At 28.0% G+C, this 27,597-nt stretch overlaps 2 protein-coding genes and 1 pseudogene across 2 annotated transcripts; all 3 read left to right on the top strand.

The window, feature by feature from the left end:
- Positions 1-1,659: 1,659 nt before the first annotated feature.
- On the top strand, positions 1,660-8,732 carry LOC113866681 (truncated transcription factor CAULIFLOWER D-like). Its single transcript, XM_027501491.1, has 8 exons — positions 1,660-1,841; positions 4,550-4,631; positions 4,771-4,829; positions 5,126-5,225; positions 5,997-6,038; positions 6,798-6,839; positions 6,929-7,032; positions 8,633-8,732. The coding sequence occupies exons 1-8, from the start codon at positions 1,660-1,662 to the stop codon at positions 8,730-8,732; spliced, it is 711 nt and encodes a 236-aa protein (XP_027357292.1).
- Positions 8,733-11,337: 2,605 nt separating this feature from the next.
- LOC113867531 (probable fructokinase-7) lies at positions 11,338-15,875 on the top strand. The gene is made up of 7 exons (XM_027502914.1): positions 11,338-11,665; positions 12,534-12,742; positions 13,046-13,258; positions 13,345-13,542; positions 13,740-13,880; positions 14,224-14,340; positions 15,503-15,875. The coding sequence occupies exons 1-7, from the start codon at positions 11,644-11,646 to the stop codon at positions 15,638-15,640; spliced, it is 1,038 nt and encodes a 345-aa protein (XP_027358715.1). The 5' UTR covers positions 11,338-11,643; the 3' UTR covers positions 15,641-15,875.
- Positions 15,876-16,662: 787 nt separating this feature from the next.
- Positions 16,663-20,124, top strand: LOC113867848 (annotated as a pseudogene).
- The last annotated feature ends 7,473 nt before the right edge of the window (positions 20,125-27,597 follow it).

Here is a 27,597-nt window from a genome sequence, read left to right as displayed (position 1 = left end):
CAACAATATTTTTGTTTATCAAAAATAAAAAAAATAAACACTGGACAACCCTGCTCTGTGACTCTACTTGTGGATCAAAATGTGTCGAGTTTCAATTGGATGAATATCTTTTTCATAGGAAATTGACGTAAGGTGAAGTGAGGTGCAGCTTTTGTAGCATGACAAAGAGCCATTAGGGTTCTGAAACGTGGCCAAGTGTAGTGGAAGTGGACCCAAATGATAAAATCCTCTTAGGTCCAACAACATCTATGGTAAAGTTGCAAAAGGAAAAAAAAAGTAGAAATTGCCTCACAGATGAGATTGAAGTGACTCTGTGACTGGGAATCGATGACAACAAATTGATGACCTTTGTTAACCAAATGGAAAACAAACGCCACACGCATTTTCAATGGCTATTATGATTGAAAATGAAGCTAACATGAAAAATTCTAGACAGGTTAATCGACACGTATTACTGTACCACCTTTTATTGTCATTCTTTGGTACAAACTGCCTTTTATTGTCTTAATGAATATAAAGTGAAACGTTAATAATGCTTTTTTCACTTATATTTAAGAAATTTTTTATTACAAAATATGTGGAATTGGTAATTAAATAAATCAAACTCACATTTACTTGTAATAAAAAGATATTTAAAATACTTAAAAACGCATTAACATAAATTTTTTTTTACTAATTGCATCTTTGAGATATTGATGATTTTTTTTCATAAAAACTATGGCAAAAGTACATTAAGAATTACAAAAAATACATATTAAATAGTTTTTAATTAAATTTCTTAGTCAATGTCTTAGTTAACATTTTTCAAACATAAATAGTTGACATGGCTTCACAACTTCCACGTCTCTACCAGAGAAAGTGGATGCATTAAAAAAGAGAAGCATTATCATGGAGAAAGAGAAAACCCAAGGTTACCATTTTGTCTCATGAACATTACTCAGATGATTTTTTTTTCTCCTCACTTATTCTCCTCTTTGCTCAACCATATATTTATCTCTCGAATACACTTGAGTTTTAAATTTCAACAGTAATAATCTATGATAATATTAGTATTTAAAAGATTTTTATGAAAACATTGTATACGCAATCATGAATGCATCAACTATATTTATTTATAATTTTTGTACAACTTTAATAATTACAACACAACCACAACCATCACTAATTATGATTGCAAATTAAAAAATCACAACTGTACAACATTAGTCCCCCTTTACCCATAATACATTTACCTTTTGGCTGATATAAAAAAAAAAACATAACTGTACAAGGTCAATTAATATTTATTTCGTTATTCTATTTTTTTCACCTTTATGTTAACACGAATGCAATTTAAAGTCAGAAACAATATAATACTTGGTAGTTAGGAAACTACAAAACCTTTAGCTTTACGATGATTTCTTAGCCAGATATTGCGGGGAAAAGGGTGGTCATGAGTTTGGCTATGGAAGGAGAATATGGAATCTCTGTAGTATTGCCTTTGCTGTCCCTTATGCATATGCTTATCCATTATTGATCCTTTCTGCATTAGTTCAATATATAAAGAGATAAGAGGAAGTGCAATTTATATACAACTATATAGTTTATATTACTCTTTGTAGATGTGTGTGTGTGTGTGTGTGTGAGTGAGTGAGTGAGTGAGAGAGAGAGAGAGAGATCATGGGAAGAGGGAGGGTGGTTCTTGAAAGAATAGAGAACAAGATCAATCGCCAAGTAACCTTCTCAAAGCGTAGAAGTGGATTGCTGAAGAAAGCTTTTGAGCTTTCTGTGCTGTGTGATGCTGAAGTGGCTCTTATAATATTTTCTAGCCGTGGCAAGCTTTTTCAGTACAGCAGCACTGAGTAATTTTCTTTATCCTTCTTGTCTTTCTCTTACTTTAATTTGTTTATTTAATTTCCCTTGCCACTTATGCTATATATATGGTTTGGACTTGGATGATTTGAAGTCTATGGCAATAATTAATTAATCTTTTCCTGTTAAATATGAGAAATATCCATGCTGATCTTGCTTATTTCTTATTTTTTAATAAATATTTAATTTTAAAAATTGATTGGGCAGCCATCTTGGTGTCAGTCTAATTATTATAGTGAGTTATTTGAATGTATGGTTATCATTTTACAATTCATTGATTTATAGACTTTCATACTAACTTTTGAGTTAATAAATAACTATAATCTTGTTCTTAATTTTTTTCTCAAATCTAAATTATAATTATTAAGCTTTGTTTCTTTGTCTTGTGTGACTGTGGTAATTATTCAATTTAATAATTTTTTTAACACCCTCAAACTATGTATACTCCTTGGAGAGGAGAGAAAGACAGGTAGAACTTAGAAGAGTCAGAAAATAATAAATACTAAAAATGATAAGATAGTAAAAGAAAGATTGAGATAAAAAAAAAAAAAAAAAAAAGGTATAAATTGAGTGCTAACAAGTCTTTTCCTTTCTTTGTTCTTTAATCTGTACTTCTTCTTCGCCCGGCCCCCAATTATGCCTATCGATCAGGTAAGGTTAGGTTCTTCTTTGGTTGGGACATGTCACGACCCACTAGCCCTTTTTTTTTCTCCTTGTTTTTCTTTCAACTTGTTTCTGGGTTAAGTGTTTGTACCTAGTTCTAATATTAATGATTAGAACATTTAATGTTTTGCTTCAAGTTCCTGGGGTAGAATAAGAACTTGCCAGCAAAAATCTCATGACTTCTACATGTGCCTTAAATACTACCATATATGTAGTTGATGTTAGAGGTCTCAAGTTCATATCCTAGGGAGAGCATATGAGATTAATTATAATTATGAAAGAGGTTGAGTTACTCTCCCAATTGTGTAGTCTCCCAAAAGAAAACCATTGAGAAAGAAACAAAATTTTATATGGGGCCAGCTATAGCTTAATTAAGCTATATAGCATGCATTAATTTGCGTGTTTATGAGGTATGAAGATCAATATTGCACCAGCAATCATCTACGATTGTCTTACACTCCAAGTGAGAGGTGCAAATACGGTTAATTTGGATTTTAAATAAGTAGTTCAGATGGAAAAAATTCTGGTATATTTGGATATACCCTTTAGACCTATAGGTTAAAACAAATATATTGTATATTTAATGTTTTTGCTTACAGAGATGTCATATCTGTGCTAAAGATTAAAATTCGATGTAACTTGTACATCATTTTCAATACCTACATGCAGAGAGAATTAATTCTATTCCACATACAAAAGTCTGGCATACGAAAGATGTGATGAATTTTTATCTACAAACAATATTCAATTTGATAACATAAGGTGGCAACATGATTTATATGCATCTTCCTTAAAGTGGCTCCCGTTGAAAGACTAGGGATGGGAGTTCCCTCTATCATTCTCTAGGGTGCGTGTGATTTTACTCATGACCATATATACAAAATTAAATATTTTCCTGTATGGCCAAAGTTTTCTATATAAAAACAATTACACAAACACACTGTAATTTTGTACAACGATCTAATATCTTTTGGTTATGTAATAATAAAAAATATATTTTGATAGATTAAGCGTTGATCTATCATATTTGTTTGCTTCTTTTCTATGATCCAGTGATAATAATCGAATGTCTTTTAGCTTTTTGTATAATATTATAATTATTATTGTTGTTGTTGAGTTCTCTCTTATAGCTCCATCAATCTGCCCCAAAATTAATACTACAATACACATGCACCGTCCTTCTTTAAATTTTCGACATGGAAATTTACTCTTCGGCTCAAACTCAATCACCAAAGAGCCCACCATAACTTTTCTTATAGTGTTTATCTTTTCTGTAAATTTATCGCTCAGTTCGTTTAGATAAATTTTGATTCGTAGCGCGAACGATGATTTGGTGACTCACAGTTCGTACTTTATTCACACTTTTTACCCATAATATTTTTCGTCTGTCTTCAATATACATGAATAGAAGATGAAGATACCATTCATTAAGATTGGAATTGATAAAAAAAAAACAAAATGATTGATGATGGTTTTGCAAAGAATTAAATACAATTTATGGTCAATGGGAATAGACAAATGAAAACGTAACAGCTATTAAGTTAATGTATTGTATGAACTAAATATATAACATTTTGTCAGCTGCACTGATCTTTATTATTCATTTCATCTCTTCTCTCTTTCTCTATTCCGTTCATCAATATGCACAAAATTATTTGTTTCCACTATTAAAATCACATGTATAACTTAATACCAAAATCTTTGACCACATCTTCTTTTGGTCCGTTAAAGCTTGTTTCATTTGACATTGTTGTGTCTATTTGATGAATGTTAATTAAATTACCTGAGCTTTACGAATTTGATTTCAGCACAGTAAAAAAAGTGTAATCAATGCAGTCGAATAAATTTAAATTAATAATAACTTTGTATTCATACAAATCAAGCATTACTTTTAGAGGAAGTAAACTTAATTTTTCCGCAAATGATTCTCAATTCGTACAATTGGTCCTTTATATTGCAACTGATTGTTTTATCAAGCATTACTCTAATTAATCAATTGATTGTGACCTTTTTTTTTAATTATTATTATGATCAGTGTTAACAAAATCATTGAGAGGTATCGCCAATGTCGTTACAACAAATCACAGGCTGGCGATTCTTTTGAACATGAATCACAGGTTCAATCTTCTTCCTTTCCCTATGTATCAATTTTTAAATATTTGGGAGGGAAAAAATGGGACCCTACAGTTTTCTATTTACTTATGATTATGGCTAGAAAGTAATCATAAGGCTTAATTAAATTATGGTGCCATGCAGAGCTACCATGAGTTCTTGAAATTAAGAGCGAAATATGAATCTCTGGAACGGACACAAAGGTAACAGTATATATCTTAGATCTATTAAAGAATGTTACTTTTATAGTCAGTTTGATATAGCCTTAATTAAAAAAAACAAGGGTGAAAATATTTATTAATGAAATTTATTTGTGAAATCAAATTAAGTGCTTATTCCTTAATTAATTTTTCACCCCTATATTTAAGGATATACTAAAATGTTCCTTCATACAATAATACTTACAATCCAAATATAAAGAGATATATAGAAACAAAAGTGTTTGAAACGTCCAAATCATTGAACAATACTTTACATTGTTTCTTTTCGGTGTTTGAAGGCATTTTCAAGGAGAAGAACTGGAGCCACTAAGCTTTAAAGAATTACAGAGCCTTGAGAAACAACTAGACATAACGCTCGCACTAGCTCGTCAGCAGCAAGTATTGTCATTAAAATCAGTATTTATTAGTTTTTTTTTCATATATATATATATATATATATATATATATATATATGTATGTATATGGTAGAATCTTCTTATACCGGTATAAGTCTAAAAACTCTTACATTAAATTTTAACCTTTTATTTAATTTAAATCTAATAGGTTATAATTTATTAGTTTTGTAAAAAATCTTTCCTCTGTATATATATATATTAAAACATTAAATATTGCACGTAATTCTAAAGATTTTTTTTTTCATTGGGATCTAAATTAGGGTCTCATTATTTGATATAGTTTCCTTTGTTTTACTTGTCCCTCTAATAAAAAGATAATATGTGAGTTAAAATTGTGACAATAAAGAAAGAAAATGTTTGTGCTTTAATTACGTGTAATTTTTAATTGACGTAATAAAAAGTGTAAAAATGAGAAGGTGATTAAGTGATTTCAATCCTCAATGAAATTGGTTATAACGAAGTTATTTGAGATTTATTATAGATAACCAGAGTTGACCAGAGATTAATTAGTTGATTATGATGTTAATTGGTTGATTAGAAAAATAATTAGAATCCTTCTTGTTTGTAAAGTATACCGTAGCCTAATTCTACTTCCTGTCATTATTTGATCAAAAAGACATTTGTGATCTTAATTTCTCCGTTCCTCTGAGCTCTGTAAGTGTCATTTTTTCTCAACTAAAAATATAATTGTATTATTATCTTCTTTTGTTTATTTATTTGTTGACATGTTTGTTATCTCACTTTTAAATCGTAGATGAAGAAGCTTATGGCACGAACTGATGAATTACGTGAAAAGGTATGGAATTTTGTAAAGTCTTAATGTATTTTGCATTAAAGTGTTCCTTTCATCATAGTTAACTAGCAGCTCAAGTAATGCATCAATAACAAAAATAATATAATTGTAGGGAGAAAAATATAATATACATCAATTTTATACAATTTTAATATTATAAGTACACTTGCACACTATAAAAGAAAATATTTTACAGCTTTACTTTAAAAATAGAGTATTCTCATTTATAATATAGAAGTTGACGTATGTTTTTATTTTTTGATAAATTTTTTATTAAATATATTTTTTAATTATTATAATTAATTTTTTTATGTTTTTTTTTCTTAAATCTTCAAAATTCTCATAAATTAAATTAATAAAACTATTTTAATCCCTCTTTCATTTAAAAGTTATCAATCAAATATTATAGTGTTGCAATTTTTTTACGAAAATCTACTTTTCAAACACTAATATCCCATTCTATAATATTTTTAAAATTCTATCGAAATTTTAACTTTGGTACCTTTCATATTGTTTTTATATCCTCAAATATATCCCGAATCCTATGTATATTATTTGACATAAAGGAAAAAGGGGTGGATTTAATCTCTCTCTCTCTCTATATATATATACTGCGTTGTATGTTACTATTCAAAAACCTTATACCTCCATCATTGAATGAAATAACTAGATGCAAAATACAATATAATAATAATGTATGGAAGTCATTTAATACTAACTACTATGCTCAGTATTAATTTTAATTAGTTATATTATTGGCAGGTGCACAACTTGGAGGAGCTTAACAATCAATTACAATCCAAGGTTTCCTCATTACATAATCACATCATATAATTAAGGAATGTTTTTAGTCCTTTTACATATAAATTGTATTATCAAAACTTATGTTGTAGGAAAGAGATGGATTCTCAGACCTCGTTCCTGATAATAACAACAATATTCAATTACATGACACACAAGCTAACCATTTTGAATCTGAGACAACATTAAATACATGGTATGTATCATATTTTTCTTGACCTTTTGTTTTTTGTTATATAAATCTTTTCATTCGTAATAACATAAGGCATATGTAGTTATTTTTATTCAAAGGCAGTGAATTTCATTACAAGACAACAAGATGTGTTGATCCCAAAATAATTCCAACAAGCCTATAAAGATGGCTCAATAGAATCTTAGTGCATCCCATATATAATTCTAAGTTATATTTTTACATACCAAATTACCATCGCCATCTTCATTATGTAAGCTTTTTCTCTTAACACTTAGTGCTCCACAAAAGAAGTTGGTTGCATTATAAGGATTACGAGGCAAAAGAGTTCGAATAAAAGTTAATTCATTTTCGTTTCCATCCTTTTGAAATACAATTTAGGCTTGGAGGAGATCAACGTTTTTTCTTACTAGCAAAAATTAGTTGCATTGTAATAGGGCGACTTTGTAGCATAGACAGAGTAAAGTGTAGTATTTGGACTTAAGCGATAGTTATGTTTTCTATATTCAAAATAGGGCCATTACCTTATTTATAGTTCCCCTGATTATGTTCATTATTGATATTTGATAGTGACAATAGTGTCTAGCATTTGTGTTAGAGATTCAAGTCTAACTTCATCTAATCCTATGTGAGCCCACGCAAGTTCCACCACATATATATATATGTATATATCCAGATTTAAAGTTGTACCTCACTCTTTTTTTTTTAATAAACATAAATAACCACTTCATGGTTACCCTTAGGTTAATTTTAATTAAAAAATAACATCAATAGTATACATTATAATGTACTTAAGTATTCTCCTTTCTTTTGCAAGAAAGCTTTTAGCTCATCTTTAATTAGAATTGAGTATAGTTATTCATCATTATAACTTATTTAGCCACAATAGAAGAACAACTTTTTATTCCAAAATTTATCTTTACTAACGTGTATGCCTTGTTTGAGAGGCTGTAACACTATTACTATCACTAAGGCCTTTAGAATGAAGTCGTGACTATTTCAAAAAAAGAAAAAAGGGACCCATATGATTACATATAAGTAAAAGCTTCCTACCAATATTGCCATTTTGCATTCCCCCAACGTTGCACTCCAAAAGAAACTATATAAAGCAATATTATAAGAGTTGACATCATCAATTTAAATTCTTTTCCCATTGTCTTAGTTCAAAAGTATTTTCTATAAGACTCTTCGACCAAGTAATAAAAGGTATAACTGAGGATCAATTTCCTCAAAAATATACCTTTGAGGTATATTTATATTCTTGTTAACATTCGAATCATGGTAGATGCACATGGTTTCACTCTAAGAAAATCCTTTTAATCAACCAATGACAATAATGCACATAATGTATTTTCCATAATAGGTTATCTCTTATTATAATTAATTAATTGGATTTATGCATAAATAAAAAAATATCTCATAATTCTACTAAAAGTCCATTAGTTTATCTAATTTTTTAATGTAACACTTCCACAAATATTCTTTTATTGTTTCTAAATACAAATTATACAAAGATGCATAAAATGACTTATATAAGTTAATTAAAAGCTATTGTCTATAAACTATATTCTTGATATTTAATTAAATAAATATTTTGTTGCAATAGGTTTCGACATCATGAAGCTACTTCAAAAGGAAAAATAATTGACAGTGGAACAGAAGATAATCAAAGGAATCACCACAAAAACAATGGATGGTTGCAGTGAATGTTATTTTATTTTACGTATTCATCAAATGTTTCTTACAACAGCATGTTAGGTACCCTTATATTGGTGTCACACAAAATAGTTTCTTCATATAGTGTCTATTATTTCTAATAAGCATGCTTTCTTGATTTTGAAAAAGAAAAAAACTGTGTATTTCACGTGACATTATATATTCTGTTTTAGCAAAAGATGTTGCTAATATTCCCATTAACTTCATCAATCCAACAAGTTTCCAATAAAAGTAATAAACAGAGATTGTATATTAAAAAAAGTGTGGTTTCAAACAAAAAAAATGTGGTTTAAACATTCAGTTTAGTTTTTATTTTTATTTAATTAAAAATAAAAAACAATTAATTCAATCAATTTAAGTATAAGTAATGCTTAATATATACGGTACACAAGCGTGCCCATATGCATGCTTGTACGTATAAGTGAAACTTTATTAATCAAATTTAAAAATTAAAAATTATATTTTATAAAATGTGAATTTAATTAATTTGACTGTTATTTTAAATATTCTTATTGGTAGGTAAGTTAAAAACTTTTTTATATAAAAATAAAATTAATAAACACTTTATCTCATTGTTTTATTTTAATATCTAATATATTTTTAAAATATAAGTAAATTTTACATTTTAGATAACATATTTATAAATATTTAAATAATATAAGTATTTAAATTTAACATTTTAAAAAAATTACACTATTTAATATATTTTTCTTAGAGTATCTTATTTCTAGCGGTTTGATTAAAAACTGTTATTATATAAATTGTGCTTCTAAAATTTTAGATGAATTTAAATTTATCTTTAAATATCTGATTAACTCTCCTATTTTATACGTTATGTAATTTTAATTAAGTTAATTTTGAATTTAAGTTTATATTAAATTTAAAATATAAGACTGTTAAAATTTGTGGTCAAATAAAATCAAATTTTTTTTCATCTCTTATAGATACATATCTAATGATTGTTCGCATCTAGGAGACCAGTGTGTTAAATTCATAGTTATAAACTTACTTTTTATTTTTATTTTTATTCTATTAATTATAACTTTACATTAAATTGAGATTTATAATTTTTAATGTTTTTATAAATATACATTAAGATAAAGCTAACCTCACCGACATGCATGTTGGGCTTTTAACTCAGTTAAAAATAATGGACACGTTACACAAGTAAACTTTATGATAACAAAAGTTTTCACTTTTTATTATAATTTACTCTAAAGTTATATTAAAAAATTGACCTCTTTTCAACTTTGTTTGTTTCTCAATAAATATCAAGTTATGATGAATTATTTTGTGCATGTGAGTGGACTCCACATCCAATTTTGAATTCTTGGAATCTACGAATATGCATGAAGCTGTGTGCCAAAAGTAACAATCCTAGGTTCACATAAAACTTTTAGATATTATTATATAATTGTTGTTTTTGTTTTTGTTTTTGTTTTTGTCATGTTCTTTACAGGCCAAATAATCTCACCGCCAAGTGCATAGTAGTATCGGTTCAGGAATCCTTATCCTTCGATATTCTGTGGCTGATCTTAACTAAACGTTTTTGGGTATATATTGATCAAAGTAATTTAAAATATTAATTATATATGCTTTTATAAAAAAATTAAAGTAATATAATATAAAGCAATAATAAGAAAAGTAAATATCTAAAATAAATTAAGTGTTTTGATTATTATAATTTTATGAATAAATTAATGAATATATTAAGATTTAAAGTGTCTTCTCGTTATTACAAATAAACGAGGTTTATAACCATATACTAAACTGAGTTTTTATCAATGATTAAAGGTAATTTGTTACTTAATTACGGTCTAAAATAGATGCCCGTGTAAATTTTTTTATTGCGAATCTAAACACAAATTTAATTATAATTATTGATTGAGTGCAACAAATCGAAACACGCATTTAAATCTAAAGATGTCCTGACTTTTCTTATCTTAAAATGCCTTATTATTTCATTCCTAAAATTATTGTAATAAAAAATTACAAAAAATAAAAAATAAAACCTGCATTTAACCCCACAATTGATTATTTTCCATTGCCACCACTGTAATTCACGGACTTCCTATTTATCAAACATATACAATACACGTTTCTGAAAGAGACAAAGGCACAGAACGTAACCTCATAAAAATAAATAAATAAATATTATGATTTGCAGTCTTTCAATTTTTCGATGGTTTCGTGTACGTCGGTCAAATAAAATTCTTACAACCCAATTCATACGTATAAATAGTAGTTTTACAATATTATATTCAATTTTTTCTACGAACAACACACGCGTATATATAGAGAGAATTTTGATGATTACATACAAGTTTTATAAATAAAATTAAAAAAAGAATTATTTTAATTTGAGAACTATTTATTGGACCTTTCATGAACTTATTATAAAAAAAATTATTAAACAATAAAAATAATAAATATTTAAGAATGATAATAAAATACATTTTAATTTGTATAACACTTGAACTATTCCTTCTAACAATTAAAAAAATTACACAAATTTTAAGCAATGTTTTATTTCAGAATTTATTAATTGTATCAATTGTGTCTACATGAACTGTATCGAAACATCATGCTCGCATAACATTTGCTGGAAAAGAAAAAGAAAAGAAGAAAAGTTGAAGACTTTGGAGAAGGTTTTGGCAACTGGTTGGAGAGGAAGGAAATATATAAAGTAAAAATCTGTGTGCTGTGTGTGTTGATTGTTGTTGAATTCCTTTTTGTCACCTCTCTTGTTTTAAAGACCAACCCATTTTTCTCCTCCTTCTCAGCTACCCTTCTTCTGCTTCCAATATTTTGTTTTTCTCTCTTCATAACACAACAATTTAATAGCTTTTAGGCTCTGTTTTCTTGGTTCCAAAATCCCAAGCCTCATTGCATCATTCATAAATGGCTCTCTCTACCTCATCAGGTTTTGTCATCTTTCTTCTCTCTCTTTCTATGCCCACAATTTTATTTTATTTTTTGTTTACGTGTTTTGGAACACTTATTATTATTATTTGAAATTGTTTATGTGGATTGGAACTAGATTTTTCAGATAAAAGTTTATTCTTTCAGGTTTTTTGGATGTTGGGTTTTACTCCTTTTGAGGTTTTTTTGACTGAATCAAAATGGAGATCTTAGTTGAGTGAGTTGGTGAATGTTTTGTTCTCTGATTGGACCTGTTAAGTTTTGTTAATGTGTGTGAATGTTTTCTGTGAATGAGAGATGACACCTTGGCACTTGGCAGCGTGTGATTTCCATGAAAAGGGACAAAATTATGGTGATGTATTGCGGTGTTTCTCTGATGACTGCATTTGTATAGTGTTCTATGTGGCAGATGATGTGAAAAATCTTATTTTATTTTATTTTTTTGTTTTTGCTTAGACAAATTCTTTTGTCATATGTACATGGGATCTTTGTGATTTGGACCAGGGCATGTGAGTTGACCTGACCCTGCATTGGGAGCAGAAATGGGTACTTGGAAAGTACATAATTTGAACCAGTGATGTACTTGAAACTCATGCTTCGTATAGATTTTCAAGAAATATTTAAGTTCAAAATTTCACCTGTATTCTTTTAGTTCTCCCTAATTAGCAGAATGGGATGTTTTATTGTATGCCACATTGCCATCTACAGTTCACTAAGGATGAATTGTTTTGATAGTTTCAGCCTCCTTACTTAATAATGAGAGTTTAGTGTTTAATGTTTTACTTAGTTCTCTGAAATTAGATTGTTACTAGTGAAAAGTTCTGACAGAATATGGTTCAGGTTGGTCTGAAGCTACTCCTTTTGTGCAGGTCAATCCAATGATTTCACAAAAGAAGACACCAAGGAAACGAGTTCTCTTGTTGTTTGCTTTGGGGAAATGTTAATAGACTTTGTCCCAACTGTGGGAGGAGTGTCACTGGCTGAAGCACCTGCTTTCAAGAAAGCTCCTGGTGGAGCTCCAGCCAACGTGGCTGTGGGTATCTCTAGACTGGGAGGTTCATCTGCTTTTGTAGGAAAGGTGTAGTTTCCAATCAATGTCTGTTGGTGATATGATTTCTTTGCTTTCTTTTTACTATCTAGCTGTTCATCCTCCTAAATGATTTTCATAAAATCTGAATATTTATAGCGTGTTTGGATTCACGTTTAATTGGTAATGAATCTTACTTCAACACTCTTAGTTGTAGCTTTTGCATTGAATTGACATTTGCAAGATTTTTAACGCGTTTCCAAGCACACACTTAGAATTTACATAAGTTTATGATTGAAGCTAAGTATTGAACTACTTACTAGAACAGAAACTCACATTCCCTGTGTTTGTTAGGTTGGAGCAGATGAATTTGGGTACATGTTGGCTGACATTTTAAAGCATAACAACGTTGAGACATCTGGCTTGCGGTTTGACACTAATGCAAGAACTGCGTTAGCTTTTGTTACACTTAGAGCTGATGGTGAGCGTGAGTTCTTGTTTTTCCGGAATCCAAGTGCTGATATGCTTCTTCATGAGTCAGAACTTGACAAAAATCTCATAAAGCAGGTATTTTGATTTTGAATCTCTATATTTTATGAAATGTGATCCTAGAACTGAGGATTAAGTCAGGATATTCATAATATTGAATTCAGGCTAGAATATTCCATTATGGCTCCATCAGCTTGATTGATGAGCCATGCAAGTCAGCTCACCTTGCTGCTATGAGCACTGCCAAAAACTCTGGTTGCATACTCTCTTATGATCCTAATTTGAGATTGGCACTGTGGCCTTCAGCAGAGGCTGCTCGGAAAGGCATAATGGATATATGGGATCAGGCTGATGTTATAAAGGTATAAGTAACATATGTGACTATGATTTTCTTATGTGACCTCCTTTATAAATGATAATACACTAATCATTTAAATTTACTCTCAAAATTTTACTTTAATTTTTCAATATTTCTGTTTAATTTTGAAAATAAGAAGTCTGTTCTTCCCTTCCATTTTCCTTAATAGACCTGACATGGTATCATCTTATGTATGTACAGATAAGTGAAGATGAGATTACATTTTTGACCGGAGGTGATGATCCTTGTGATGATAATGTTGTTTTGAAGAAACTTTTTCATCCAAATCTCAAGCTTTTAATAGTTACTGAAGGCTCGGAGGGTTGCAGATATTACACCAAGGTATGCTTGCCAAATCCATTTGACTATGACATCAAACGTGTCAACAGAAGCAGGATTTCTCTTTTCATTTTTGTTTTGTATAGTGTTGATGTGTGTGCTTGTGTCTACAGTGCATGGACAAATATTGTGTGTCCCTTATACAATAAGTTATGGGCTGAATTAATGGTTGTGACTTCTGAGTTTGAATGTACTAATGTGACACCATCTTGTATTAATGTACTCAATGACTACTAGTAGCTAGTAAAAACTGATACAAAGCTTGCCTTTTAGGATTCACCCATGTTTTCTTCTGCCCCTTGTGAATCATTCTTCAGCTAAATGTGATTGTTTTATTTCTGTGAAGGAATTTAGGGGCAGGGTTGCAGGTGTTAAAGTTAAACCCGTGGACACAACTGGTGCTGGTGATGCATTTGTTAGTGGGATTTTATACTGTATAGCTTCTGACCAAGCTATTTTTCAGGTAATTTTGAATTTTTTTTCTCATTGTGGTTGTCTATTAAATTGTCCTGACCCAACCTGTATCTCATAAAATGAAAAATTTCTAGATCCCCATTTTGTCATTGATCCATTTTGCTTAATTTTCATGGATGTTAACGCCAGAAGGTTTATAAAATTGCAGAGTCTAATTGTTTATTCATGTTAAGTGTTCTAGGACAGAAAGGCATTAATGTTTTATTATGGCCCAGTTTGGATTAGTTTCTTACTTATTGAATCTTTTCAGTTGCAAAATCCTTTTGTTAAGACGTTTCTAAGGCAAGAATGCAGAATTTTGTTTATAAAAAATTTAGATGAGAGAGTTTTCGAAAAAAAATTAAGGTGCAAAAGTGGATTTAAACTTAAGAATTTTGATTCATTTAACTTCCTTAATTCATTTTATGTTCTTGTACAAGTACTTGTTAAGAAGTTGTCCAAACTAACTCGATATATATTTTGTTTCTTCTATTTCTTTATCCTTTTATTCTTGGAATCCAATGATGAAGGAGATAAGGAATAAAAAATCTGAAGTTGGAATTATTGGGATCAGCAGTTGCAAAATGGAATTGGATTATTTTTCCTGTTAATTGCTGTTCAGGATATCTATTTAATTCTACAGAGTTTTACACAATATGTAATCTGGTAGATAATGCCCTTATAATACCACAAATTTATTTACAATTTTCTGCCGCACTCTTTAGGTGGATACAAGGTTTTCTATTTCTATGGTGGAAGATGTGCTTAAACCAGATGTTTATTCATATTCAGTGGCATATTGTTTAGGTGCACTTTACATGATAAAAAAAAGGGTTAAATATGATTTTAGTCATTCAAAATACACTGTATTTAATTTTTTAAAAATTAATCCTTTTGTTTTAGTTCCTATATTTTTTGAAGTTATTAGTTTTGGTCCCTTTTTCCTGATGTAAAAAAACCGACATATGACACAAAAATTAACATGTGATAAAATCTTAGTTACAAGGTAAACTCGAAGATGTCTCGAGATAGGGGCTCAAATATATGCAAAAATAAAAAATAAAAATCTGCTTTTGATGTATAGGAAAATGGGAACAGTCTAAATAATCAATTATCTTTATAGTGTCATCACATTTTTGCATAAGAATTTATACATTTATTTTCATTGGCAGGATGAGAAACGTCTCCGAAAGGCTTTATATTTTGCTAATGTATGTGGTGCTATCACTGTTACTGAAAGAGGTGCAATTCCTGCACTACCCACAAAGGAAGCTATCTTGCAATTCTTACTAGAGGCAGCTGCAATATAACAAATGAAATTTTTTGTTATAGTTTGTTGTTAAGCTATAGTTTAGGTGATGCTGATTTTTTTTTTTTCAATTAAAATCTTTGGTCCTGTAATTTTCTTATACATTCAATTTGTCTTTGCTCTCAAGTTAACAGCTGAGCTCACGAATTAGCTCTAGATTTAAGATTTGTAATAAAATCAAAGGTATTCGGTTATAGTCAAGGAATGAAGAAATGTTAATAAACTACTGGATTTTGCATTTTTATGGTATATAATTAATATTGAGAGATATGCCCAATTAACAAATAGATTGATACCTTGTTGGGAAACATGACCTGGGATTTTAGCAATGCAACTAGGCTCAGTATAGACAACTGAAAAGCTAGTAATACACTTAATTTTCTATATAATAACTTAAAATTCGTTAGTACATTCCTTAATACCCATTCAATTCATATATGTTTTATCTTTTAATGTCATATACATTCATTAAAAAAAGTAGTTATACAAGTTATTATGATAAAATGGCCTTTTTTTAAAAAACAAAAATACCCTTAATTAAAGGAGTTAGAATGTGGTTTATTTATTTAAGTTGAAAAGAAGTTATGAGGATTATAAGTTACTTACAAAGTTTTAAAACATCTTGAAAAATTTGAAATGACAAAGTAAAAGAAATAGAGTAAGATATTTCTCATAAAGATGCTTTAAGGAGATGAATGAAGCTTTTGATATATTATATTAATAATTAATTATATGTATACTTGATAATCACAATAACTGTGTGTTTGAAATAAGTAAAAGTGATTTTAAAATAATAATTTATGTTTAGATTTTATTAAATAATTAAAATAAGCTGAGTTTTTTTAAAACTTATCAAATAAAAGAAAATACCACATTTTTAAAAACTTGTTTTGCATAATCCACAGAAATAATATGACAAAAACACCCACTAAGAATAACATTTAGTATAATTATTTATTTTATATGGAAATACATATAAAAAATAAATAAATAAATAAAGAGAGAGAAGGGGGTTCATGATTTTATGCGTTGCAGCTGTTAGGAAGAGAGTGATGGGATTGAGAAAAATGGGTTCGAACCCTGCGCTCGTCCCCGAGATCGGACCCGATGGTCTTCCCAGAGAAGCTCCTGTTATCAGTTACACCGAACAGGTTTTCAATCTCTCTCTCTCTGTTCATTCTTCCTCCTTCAATCTCTCATTCGTTGCTTTTATTTATTTATTTATTGCAGATAATCGAAGAAGAACAGCTTCAATTGAAGAAGTAACCTCTCTCTATGCACTTGCTAATGCTACTTCTTAATTTCTTCTTTTAATTCTTTTTACTCTGTAATTTGTCTCTGGTAATAATTAATCATGGAGCTTTGGTATAATAATAATAATATTAGCATTCATGATTTTGCTTCAGTGATTGAATTGAAGTATTGGAATATTACGGCTAATGAATTAATAAAGTGGATGGAGCATGCAGAAATGGAAAAATTATCAGTATTTTTGTGGCTAAAGCCAATATGATGGAAAGAGGTATCTTTTACGATCACTGAATACCTTTTTTAGTCTCTCTTTTTTTTAAAAATATTTTCAGGTACATTCAAGAAAACTATTCTAAAATTCGTGATGTGGAGCGTGAGCTTTCAAATCTTGGATTGGAGATGAAACTTACATCTGGACCAAAGAAAGCAGGTTTCTATATGTCATTGTTTCCTTTGCATTAATTAATTAATGGTTTTTGCTCCTAGAATTATGAAAATGTAAAATGACTTCATTTCATTTTTATATGCTTTGCATACTTTAAGCACTGGAGCTTTTGAGAAAAAAGATAGAAACATTAACCGAGAGAATTCGTGTGGTAAAGCTGAAGGAAGAACAGGCACGTAAGGTATGTTATTTTAATGCACTACTATTAACTTGTTTATTCTGCTGTTTTCATAATGTCTTATGTTTTTGTGGTATAGGTGCCCTGTACGACACTATGCCTGCACCCACTCCCTGTTTACTGTGTGACTTCATATCTTACTTGAGAGTTTATGATGAGGTCAACAAATAGGATGGAATGGCGAAAAACGTTGATACAGTCTCGTGCTGCTTGAAAACAGTTTAAACAAATTTTTTTTAAATGTTATTTTACTCATGTTAATATGACTAGTAAAAATGCTGAACGGTTGGCTCATTTGGTGCACTCATCATTCACACATACTGAATACGAAGCAAGGTTTAGAACAGTGGGTTAGTTAGATTCTTACTCAATAGCTCATTTGATCTCATAAATTTGAAATAACCTATGTTTTGTATATTTTTGTTCAAAAACTCATTTTGCTATGGTAAATTAATGACCCTATTACTTTTACCAAACAACCTATGCATGTATACATTGATTGGTAAAAGAGGTTTTATTGTTTGGGAAATTTAGTGGAAGAGTAGGGATTTGATCTTTAAAAACATTGACGAGCATAATTAATTACCTTTTTCAAATATAGCATATATCTTGACTGCATATGCTGCAGGTGTGGGAATGAGCATCAAGAACAGTGAAGGATGAAGAGGCAATAAAGCAGAAGTTATGTGAAGACTTAAGCAAACTGGTAAATATATTGTTAAATTAAGACATTTAATATTCATCTTGTGATTTGATATTAACAATCTTTTATAGGTCAAAGAGAGCAATAACACTCAGTTGTCTAGGCTGGAGGAATTAAAAAGACAATTGGAAGCTTTGAATCCAAATCGGCAGTCAACTGGTCTTCTCAGTGTATGTTTTTCTTATCGCACTAATCATTGTAAGATTTGTGCTCAATAGCTTCTACTGCATCATTTAAGTGGTGACCTAATAAATTTTACGTTGGTGATTGACCTGACGTACCTTCTTTAATACATACCCATCTGCCGCCAGTCATATGAGAGTGTGAATGTCTATTCTCAATCTTGTCAAAAACCTTCCTCCAAGAAATATCTTTTGTAAAATAGAAGGTAGTGGGTAAGCCATTGAACTGACATAAGCATGGTAACATATCAATTATCGTTCTAGGTCTAGCAGAATTCTTAATTGTTGCATGGAGCAGCTAGTACATGAAACATGATTAACTATCTAACTAGCTAAGCAGTTCAAAGTTCAAACCCACAAGTTAGTTCGGCCAAAATACTCTTTGGTAGGGTTGAGTGAAATTTACTAAAGATAGCTGCTACAAGACAAATCCAGAGTGTGCGGGGACTGAAAGTTTTGTTTATGGTGATGCAAGGTCATAAGGAAACAGAATTAATACAGTTTGACTCAGCCTCTATTGAAACTTCAAACTAAATGTCGTGAGTTTCAACCATATAATGTTGCCTGTTTGTATGACTTCTCTCCTGAAAATGTTATCTCTCTTTCCAGTTTATTGTTGGTTATTGCACATATTGATAATCATACATCATTTATTTCTGTCTCAAACATGTGCATCCCCATGAAACATATTCGTATTATTCTGGTGGATACTAAAACTTAGAACCTTGCACTTGAATTATGCTAGGAAAATCAGCAAGTTCTTCTCCTAATAGTGCAATCCAAGATGGTTCCTCTGTTTCAAATACAAAGGAATCAAATGGAGGATTAGCCAAGATTGTTCCTATAATGACGAATGCTCTGCAGTCTCCTAATGGAGCAGAAGGAAGAAGTAAAAAGAAAGTTAACTTCTAATTAAAAGGAAAAGGAATTGGTGCAGTGCCCAAGAATAGATCTTCAACTCCTGGTTGGACTGGTTCTGGCTTTGATGTAGATGGCAGAACCTGAAAGTACTATGGTTATGCATTACTGACCTGAATACGTTTTAGCTGATTAGAAGTCATTGCGGTATGTAAAAAAGGTAATTTATTTCAATTCCCCATTCTCTATACCCATTAGTAACAGTCTGTTGACAGTTGACACAGAATCATTGACTTTCTGATTTACTTGTGCTAGACTGCTTACTCAAACTTGTGGATACCAATGGGTTTTTTATGGAAGAATAGATTAATTTGTCTAGTTGGGTTCGTCCTTCTGAGTGTTCGAGCTGGCACCTCAATTCAGTTTCTTTGTTTTGAACAAATTGATCCCCCCCATTGTAGACAAATGTCTTTATGGCAATCTTTTGATAAAATGAAACAACTGCCATTACTTCACCAGACATCTCAAGAGGCCTAGTTAGGTGGGGAAGGAACTAATTTCCACTTTGACGATGCCAATAAGACTGTAGTTCCATTGCTGTTGGTTTATGTCTTCAACATTTGGGTTTTACTTGTGATTATGACAGCAGAGGTTGTGGTTAGATTTTGTACCAACTACCAAGTCATATTTTTTACCTGTATTGTCTGGGTGCTTTATCTTTAACCCAGGAAAGAAAAATAAAATTTCTACCTAGATTATGTAAGAAGCATTTGCTTAGGTCTTTGAACATGCTTATCCTTACCTTGGCTTTGTTTGGTTGGGGTGAAAATTGTTGGATAGAAAATGGGAAAAGAAAAAAAAATTTAATGCTGGTGAAGAAGAAAAATTTAGAGGAAAAATTATGTTGAGTGCACAAAAATTATCTCTCCTTAGCTGAAGAGAAAATGGGACAGAGAAAGGAAAAATTGTTAAGATGACAAATTTGTCTATTTTTTTCTTCAAATCACTACTTGGGCAGAACCAGAAAATATGTATTCGATTAGTTAAACTATAACATCAATAAAAGTCTAAAAGAAGATAACATAATATCAAAGAAAAGCTTTAATTTATCAATGTTCCATATTGACAATAGTTTTGAAGTAGCTAATAAAATTTATATTATGGGTGGCGACCGAGTTTACTTTCGCTACCCCTGAATTATAAAGAATGTCCTCACAGTCACCCCTCGTCATAATGACTCTGAACCTACTCACTATTATATTAGGATATAAAGTTAATTAACATAATTGTAGTTTCTCTTATTTACTTATTTTAATCAAATAAAAGAAAAGAAAATCGATTGTCCTTGCTTTTATAATTTTAATTTAAACAATAGAAGATACTTTGTTTTTCTCTTTATTTTCTTCGTAATTCAAATAAATAGTAGTGTTAAGAGAAACTCTAAGAGCAATTTATATTTCTTAGTGGCAAAAGCCAAGTAATTTTAAATTTAATGGTTAAAGATCTCTTAGAAGGAGAATAATAAAATCTTGAATAATTCTTATGTGCAATCAATATTTTAATGTTATGTGTATTATTATATTGGTGATTGGTCCTTCAAAAAAATTATTCTGAATTAGAAATTAATCCATGCATTGCTTGATAGCATTAATAAAACGTTGATCTTGTGAGCAAATCAATTTGAACTTTATTATACATATGATTAAGAATGAATAAAGTAATTATAAAAATTAATATACTTACAAAAGGAAATCATTTCAGTGTTAAACTGGAAAAAAAAGAACGTTCCTACTTTTGACATTTTGGTCATTTTTTTTTAATTCTTACCATTAATATGCAATTGTATTAACATGCCTCGATTTTTAAATTCATTGCAACATATAATAATAATAATAATAATAATAATAATAATAATCCTATGATACAGTAGATGTATCAAATGAGAGAATTTTTTAATGTAAGGGTGGAACGAATAAGTCTTATTATATTTAATTAGTTAAAATTAAAACATAAAATTATGTGATATTTTAAAATGATTATGTGACTATTAATTTTTTTTAATCTTGATTATCTATATATGGCTGTAGAATTAAGATTTACAACTATACATAGTGAGATGACCTTTTTAACATGTGAGGTAAAAAGGGGTAAATTTAATCATATAACTACACATAGATTGTTAAGATTAAAAGCGATGTCACTACTATTTAAAATATTACATGACTTGATTAAAGGAGATGTACCTAGTTAAAATGTCTTTTTTTATATGAAAATTAGAATGATAAATTTAGACTATACAATAATAGCATGCGTGCACACAGTCACATGTGAATTAATTATCATTTCTCAAGTTTGAATATTCAACCTGGTTACAGCTAGTTCAAGTGCATATTAAGGTTGATAGGATAGGATTTGAGTAAAAAAATTTGATGGTTTACAAAAATGATGAAATAACTATTATTTTGTTCACTCTGGAATTTTGAATTGAACTCATTAAATTAAGGAATAAAATGACTGTTCTTGCATAGTAAATAAGGTGGTAAAGTTTAGATTGGTCCCAGTTTGTCAGGAAGCTAAAATTGCTGGGAAATTTTCAAAGTAAACATCATTGTATGATGGGACTTGTTTGAGGAAGTCACGAAGAAGATGAAGACATGATTGTACTCAAAATGGCCCTGCAATTCTGCCAAGTGCAAATTAAAAACAGGTGGTGGGGGCAAGCCGTTTCTCAGAAGAATCTAATCCTTATTTCTACACTCTTCTGTTCCTTGCAATTAAGATCTTCTGCCAGCTATCCCCTTATTGAGGAGTCTCAGTCACCCAAGATAAGCCTGCACCTCCAACCATAATACCTCCCCTTCTTGTAATTGCTCAGTCTTTCCATGTTTAGAACAAGTTCTTATTAATAATGACACTGTAAATTTAGGAGTGCTAAGAGTGTACTCTTTTTAATATATTTTTTAACTATTTATTACAAATTACAAAAGTATAATTTTTAATAAATATTAACTAATAATTCATGTTAATGATATTCTTCAAAATTTACCCCTAAAGTTTCTTGCAAGTATGACTGTCCATCAATCTCAACATTGCAATGAGATACTATAGTTTTAATTAAATTAATTATTGGTAAATTAATGATATAAGAAACATGTACTAAATACACAATTTATTGATAAAATATTTGATGTATCAATGAAAAAATATATATAAGATATACATGATGTTAGTTTTCAAATTTTAAAATTTACAAGCTTCTTATCTTATTTTAGGAGTATTTTAAAATTTAAGCAGCATATGAATTTTAATAATTATAAATATTTAATACAAATATTTAAAGATATTATGCCTAATTCACTTCAGTAAAATATGTAAAAAGATGTTTTGAAAATGTGTAATATTATTTTTGTATCTATGAATCTATGCATGTTGTTCTTAAAAGAATTTTAATTAAAAAAGAAATAAAAAATGACATGCAATTCTTCACAAGTTAATACTTTAATTATATATATATATATATATATATATATATATATATATATATGTAAGGTAAATGCAAAAGTAATTAGTTTTACAATTTTGAAAAATATGAATAGTTTGTTGTTTTTCTTTTTTATATATCAAACCACTTATCATCAAGAAAAGAATTATAATAAAAGATTCACTTCTCCTTAGAAATAAAGTTCCATTTTATTACATAAGGATAGGTTTATTATTGACTTATTCATGTATATCGGAAGAATATAATTAACAATTTTATTTTTAAGGGTAATAAGAATAATTAATAATTTTATTATTGAGAGTATTTATTGTACTATTTTTTTTAGTTTCAGGGAATATTTTTTAATTTATATTTTTTTAAAATGTAATGTTAAAAAATATGTTTGATATTTCTTAAATATTTTTGGTAATGTTATATATTTTTTAAAATGTTTTAAAATCATGTTTAGTTTGATATTATTTCCTAAGAATATAAATGTTTATTTTAAAATTTTATATATTTTTTAAAAAAATTCTTGTTAATCAATAAAAAATATTTTCTGAGAAGTCATGTTGAAATGAATTATGAAAAATAGGAGTAAATGCATTTTTTTTCTTCCAATAATTTTTTTTTATTTTCTTAGTACATCAGAAAACTAAATAGTATTTTCCTTTTAGAAACATATCTTCGAATTGATAAACTATATCTGCACTGTTAGATAAGCTTATGCTTATTTAAAAGTTTAATAATAATAATAATAATTGATGATTTTTTAATATGTTTTTTTCCTGATATTTTAATATGTTTTTAAAAGTATATATGCTAAATATGTAAATTTAACCATTTTAACTTAAGATTTATGGGAAATTTAAAATAATTCTCCACTTAATTAAAATGTATACGAAAAATGTATTAATAGAAAAGTAGTTATTCCTTTCTTAATACTTAACCCACGTTTGATTTTTCATTAACAAGAGACATATGTATATCAAAACTTTATTTACACGTAAATTGAAACAAGTTTTGTAAAAAGGAAGAAATCTTTTATTATATGAAAAAGGAATTATTATTGTATTCAATCAGACTATATCACTTATCTAGAAACCTCATGTAAAGCTAATAATTTGATTTTTCATCTTATGAGAATCCATTTCATTTAGCCTTATATGAATGCAGTGAAGGCTTATATCATTAGGTCAACTTTTAAAATTATTTTAATACACATTTAAATATATAATAAAAATTAATAAATGATATTTTTATAAAAATTATAATATTTAATATTATTGATATATTAAATTTCATGATTTTAATAAAAAATATATAATTAAATGGCATTGGCACTAAACAAAAAGTTTGGGCATTGCACTTCTTTTATTTTGCCTTTTGAGGTTAAAGGGGTGTCAGCTTTTCCAATGTAAATCTTTTCTCCCAATCAATGGCTTATTATTATTGAATTATCTCACTTCATTTTCTAAATATAGTTTATGACAGAGTCCCCAACAAATCACAGCCCTAATAATTCAGGAAGGATACTCATATACAAACATATCTGCAAGCTTATGCAACACAGTAATCATTAATAAGTTCAACAATTTTAAATAAAAATTATTTTAAAATGTTGTTAATGTTTTGTATCTTTTAATGCATTTTAATATTATTTTATTATAAAAAAAGCACTTTTGTTTGATTCTTTAACTATTGTCTTTAACTATTATAAAAAAAGCAACAAATGATCATATTTATACATTATTTTTATGTTATTTTTCAAATAATGTTATATTTGTTTTGATTTATATTTATAAAATAAAAACTATTTTTATCTATCTATCCAAATAAAATTTTATAATTTTTAACTATAATACAATAGAAAAATAAATTAAAATGAATACAATAGAAAAGACAGGTGTTCATTTCAATAGTACACTTTCATTTGTAAGTCTATTATTTAGAGAAAATTTAAGTGCAATTTTCAAAAATATGTTTAGTTATATTTTAACTAAAACTAAATTTTAACCTTGATAATTTGTAATAACTTTAAATATTAATCTTTTATAAAAATAAAATTTTATTTTTAATTAAAAAATAAAAATATCTGAAAAATAGAGTTGAAATTGATTACTTGTACTTGGCCACATATACATGCATATGTGAAAAGGAAGACAAAGAAATAGAAGTGGCACATGCAAAAGTCACAGTACTCTTAACAGCTAAACATCATTAAAATGGAGAGTGGCACCCATCTTCAGTCTCAATCCCTTTACCTATTTCCACTATTTATGCGGAGACATTGTTAAACCACATGTCACCCATTAATTACTTTTAAGCTTTTATTCTATTCATGTTTGAACTTCCCGCTCTTTTTCTTTAATCATGATATATGTAAATAAACCTTGAGTTAAATATTTTTTTGAGTCTTTATAAATTTATTATTTTTTAATTTAAACATTATAAGTTAAATAATCTTTAAAATAAAAATATTAATGAAACAAATATTTTTAATTTTTTAACTCGTAAAGATATTAATTAATGTTTGTTTAAAGATATATATTATGGGGTATACTTTTTTTATATTGGTGTAAATCTAATAACTTTTATATTCGATCTGAATTTTTTATTTAACTTATATTTAACGAGTTATAATTTATTATTTCATTGTCTTATATGTAAGTTAAATAAAAAGTTTAAATTAAATATAAAAGTTTTTAAACTTAACCTTGTGAAAAAAGATCTTACTTCATATATTATTATATATTCGTTATTAAAGAAATATTATATACTTAATTGTTATTAGAATACTTTTTATATGTCACTTTAAAATATTAAAAAAATAATTTTAATTTTTTCAAAATAATATCCTTATTTAAAGATAATTTTTTCCTATTAACAACTTAAATAATCTTAAAATTAGTTATCATCTCATCACTTTTTTTATTTAAACCACAAGTATTTTTTTTTATTAAAAGTAATCATATTTGAATCAAGTACAACTGTCATTATATACATGCATAAAGTACAACTACCATTATGCATGCATCATGACAAAGTTTTTCCTTCAAATATTTAACATAACTATACAAAACTTTTTTCTGATTATTTAACACATTGGCATTTAATGAGACTCCAACTCAAATTATAAATTAAACTAGAATAACTCCAATTAATTAATCTATGTATTTGGTGGTTTTCAACAGATCTGTGTAAAGTTTTCTTTCTGAATATTTAACACAAACGTAAAAAAATCTTATTTTAAATATTTAACATAATTATATTTACTGGAATTCAAACTAAAAATCATAAATTAAACTAAAATAAATTTTGCTAATTAATCCACATATCTAATGTTCTTTAATATAATTATATGAAGTTCTCATTTTAAGTATTTAATATAATTATATAATTTTTTTAAAAATATTTAATATAATTGCATTCATTGAAACTCAAATTCAATACCATAGATTAAACTAAAATAACTCCTATTAATTAATCCATGTAGCTGATGGTCTTCATCAATTTTATTAGAGTATTTTTGTGAAATTAATTTTTTTATTATAATAATAAAAAAACTAATTATTTTGATAAAAAAGTGTGCATTACTGAGTAATAACTAACATGGGATGGAAATAGTAAAATTTTTATGAGAAGTATTAATACTTACAAAAATGACTTGTGGTTTTAATATATTATTTATTTATTTAAATAAAAGTTATACTCAAAGTTATAATATAATTTTTTATGTAATAAAAAAAATAATTATATCAATGGATCCAATGTTTATACAAATCAGGAATCTTAGCTATATAACTCTAGCTTTTGGATCGAAGTTGTTGAACGTTTGAAACTTGGACGAGAACATTTTCATGTGATTTTTATTTTTCGTGAGTTGAGTTTCACAACAAAGTATTAAAGAAAAGTGAAAAAAGTCATTGTCTGGGGCTTCAGTTTCAAAACTTGTGTTGAAAAGAAGCAAAAAGAAAAGAAAGGTCGCATTAAAGTTCATGTCTCCATGCAAAATCACCTTTTAAAAACGTTAATTTATAGAGTCGCTCTCTACCTTACAATCTCAAACTTCCATGAGGTAAGAGCCAAACAGGATATGATCCTCTGAGCATATTATACTTTTTGATCTCGTTGATCTTAAAGATATTAAAAGTAACTTTTTTTTATTATATTATATCATATTAAGATACATTGAAATTCAAAATAAATGTAATTATATATTTTTTAACATTTTAAACATTTTTATTATTTATATGTGCTTTGGCATGTACATATATACATAACACTTAATTATTATCTATATACATTCGCAAATGGTTCGGTAAATTAGCATTTGATTGCGCCAACCAAAACCTTTTGATTTTGACTTTTACTTATATGTTCTTCGTAAGTCGTATTTATTATAGTTTGTATTGAAGTATTTTAGATTCCTTGACTACTCTTCAGTTTTATGAATCATTATTTCTTCAAATGGCATCAATTTCACAATTAAGATAACTAAAATTCGATAATTATTTTATGTCACCTTCAAAATAGTCTAATTAACGTGCTAAGAAAGAAAGGAAGATTTAAAAAAGGCAAAACAAAAAAAAAGGAATAGGATATTGTGAATAATATAAATTAATAACAAAAAGTTTGTCATTAATTAAAAGATTAAAGGAAAAAGAAATGTCGGTTTTACATTTTGTAGGTACATTATATTACTATTATTGAGATACTTCAATTTTTTGATTTAAATACTAAATATTGTCGTTAGCTAAAAAAATATATTTTAGTTGTTTTAAAAATTTAAAATATGATGATATTTTTTAATTACGCGCTCTTTTAAAATTTAGTTCAACCTACTAGTTAGGAAAAATA

The sequence above is a fragment of the Abrus precatorius genome, unplaced genomic scaffold (assembly GCF_003935025.1).
Source record: "Abrus precatorius isolate BTA unplaced genomic scaffold, Abrus_2018 Scaffold5, whole genome shotgun sequence".
In the NCBI taxonomy this organism is placed as follows: Eukaryota; Viridiplantae; Streptophyta; class Magnoliopsida; order Fabales; family Fabaceae; genus Abrus; species Abrus precatorius.
The sequence above is the reverse complement of the archived record's forward strand: the minus strand, read 5'-3'. Positions and strand labels throughout refer to the sequence as shown.

Coding starts and splice junctions, on each gene's coding strand:
- LOC113866681 (XM_027501491.1), top strand. CDS start 1,660: ATGGGAAGAGGGAGGGTGGTTCTTGAAAGAATAGAGAACAAGATCAAT. Junction 4,632..4,770: donor CTTTTGAACATGAATCACAG/GTTCAATCTTCT, acceptor GGTGCCATGCAG/AGCTACCATGAGTTCTTGAA. Junction 6,840..6,928: donor ACAATCAATTACAATCCAAG/GTTTCCTCATTA, acceptor CTTATGTTGTAG/GAAAGAGATGGATTCTCAGA.
- LOC113867531 (XM_027502914.1), top strand. CDS start 11,644: ATGGCTCTCTCTACCTCATCAG. Junction 13,881..14,223: donor GTTGCAGATATTACACCAAG/GTATGCTTGCCA, acceptor ATTTCTGTGAAG/GAATTTAGGGGCAGGGTTGC. Junction 14,341..15,502: donor CTGACCAAGCTATTTTTCAG/GTAATTTTGAAT, acceptor TTTCATTGGCAG/GATGAGAAACGTCTCCGAAA.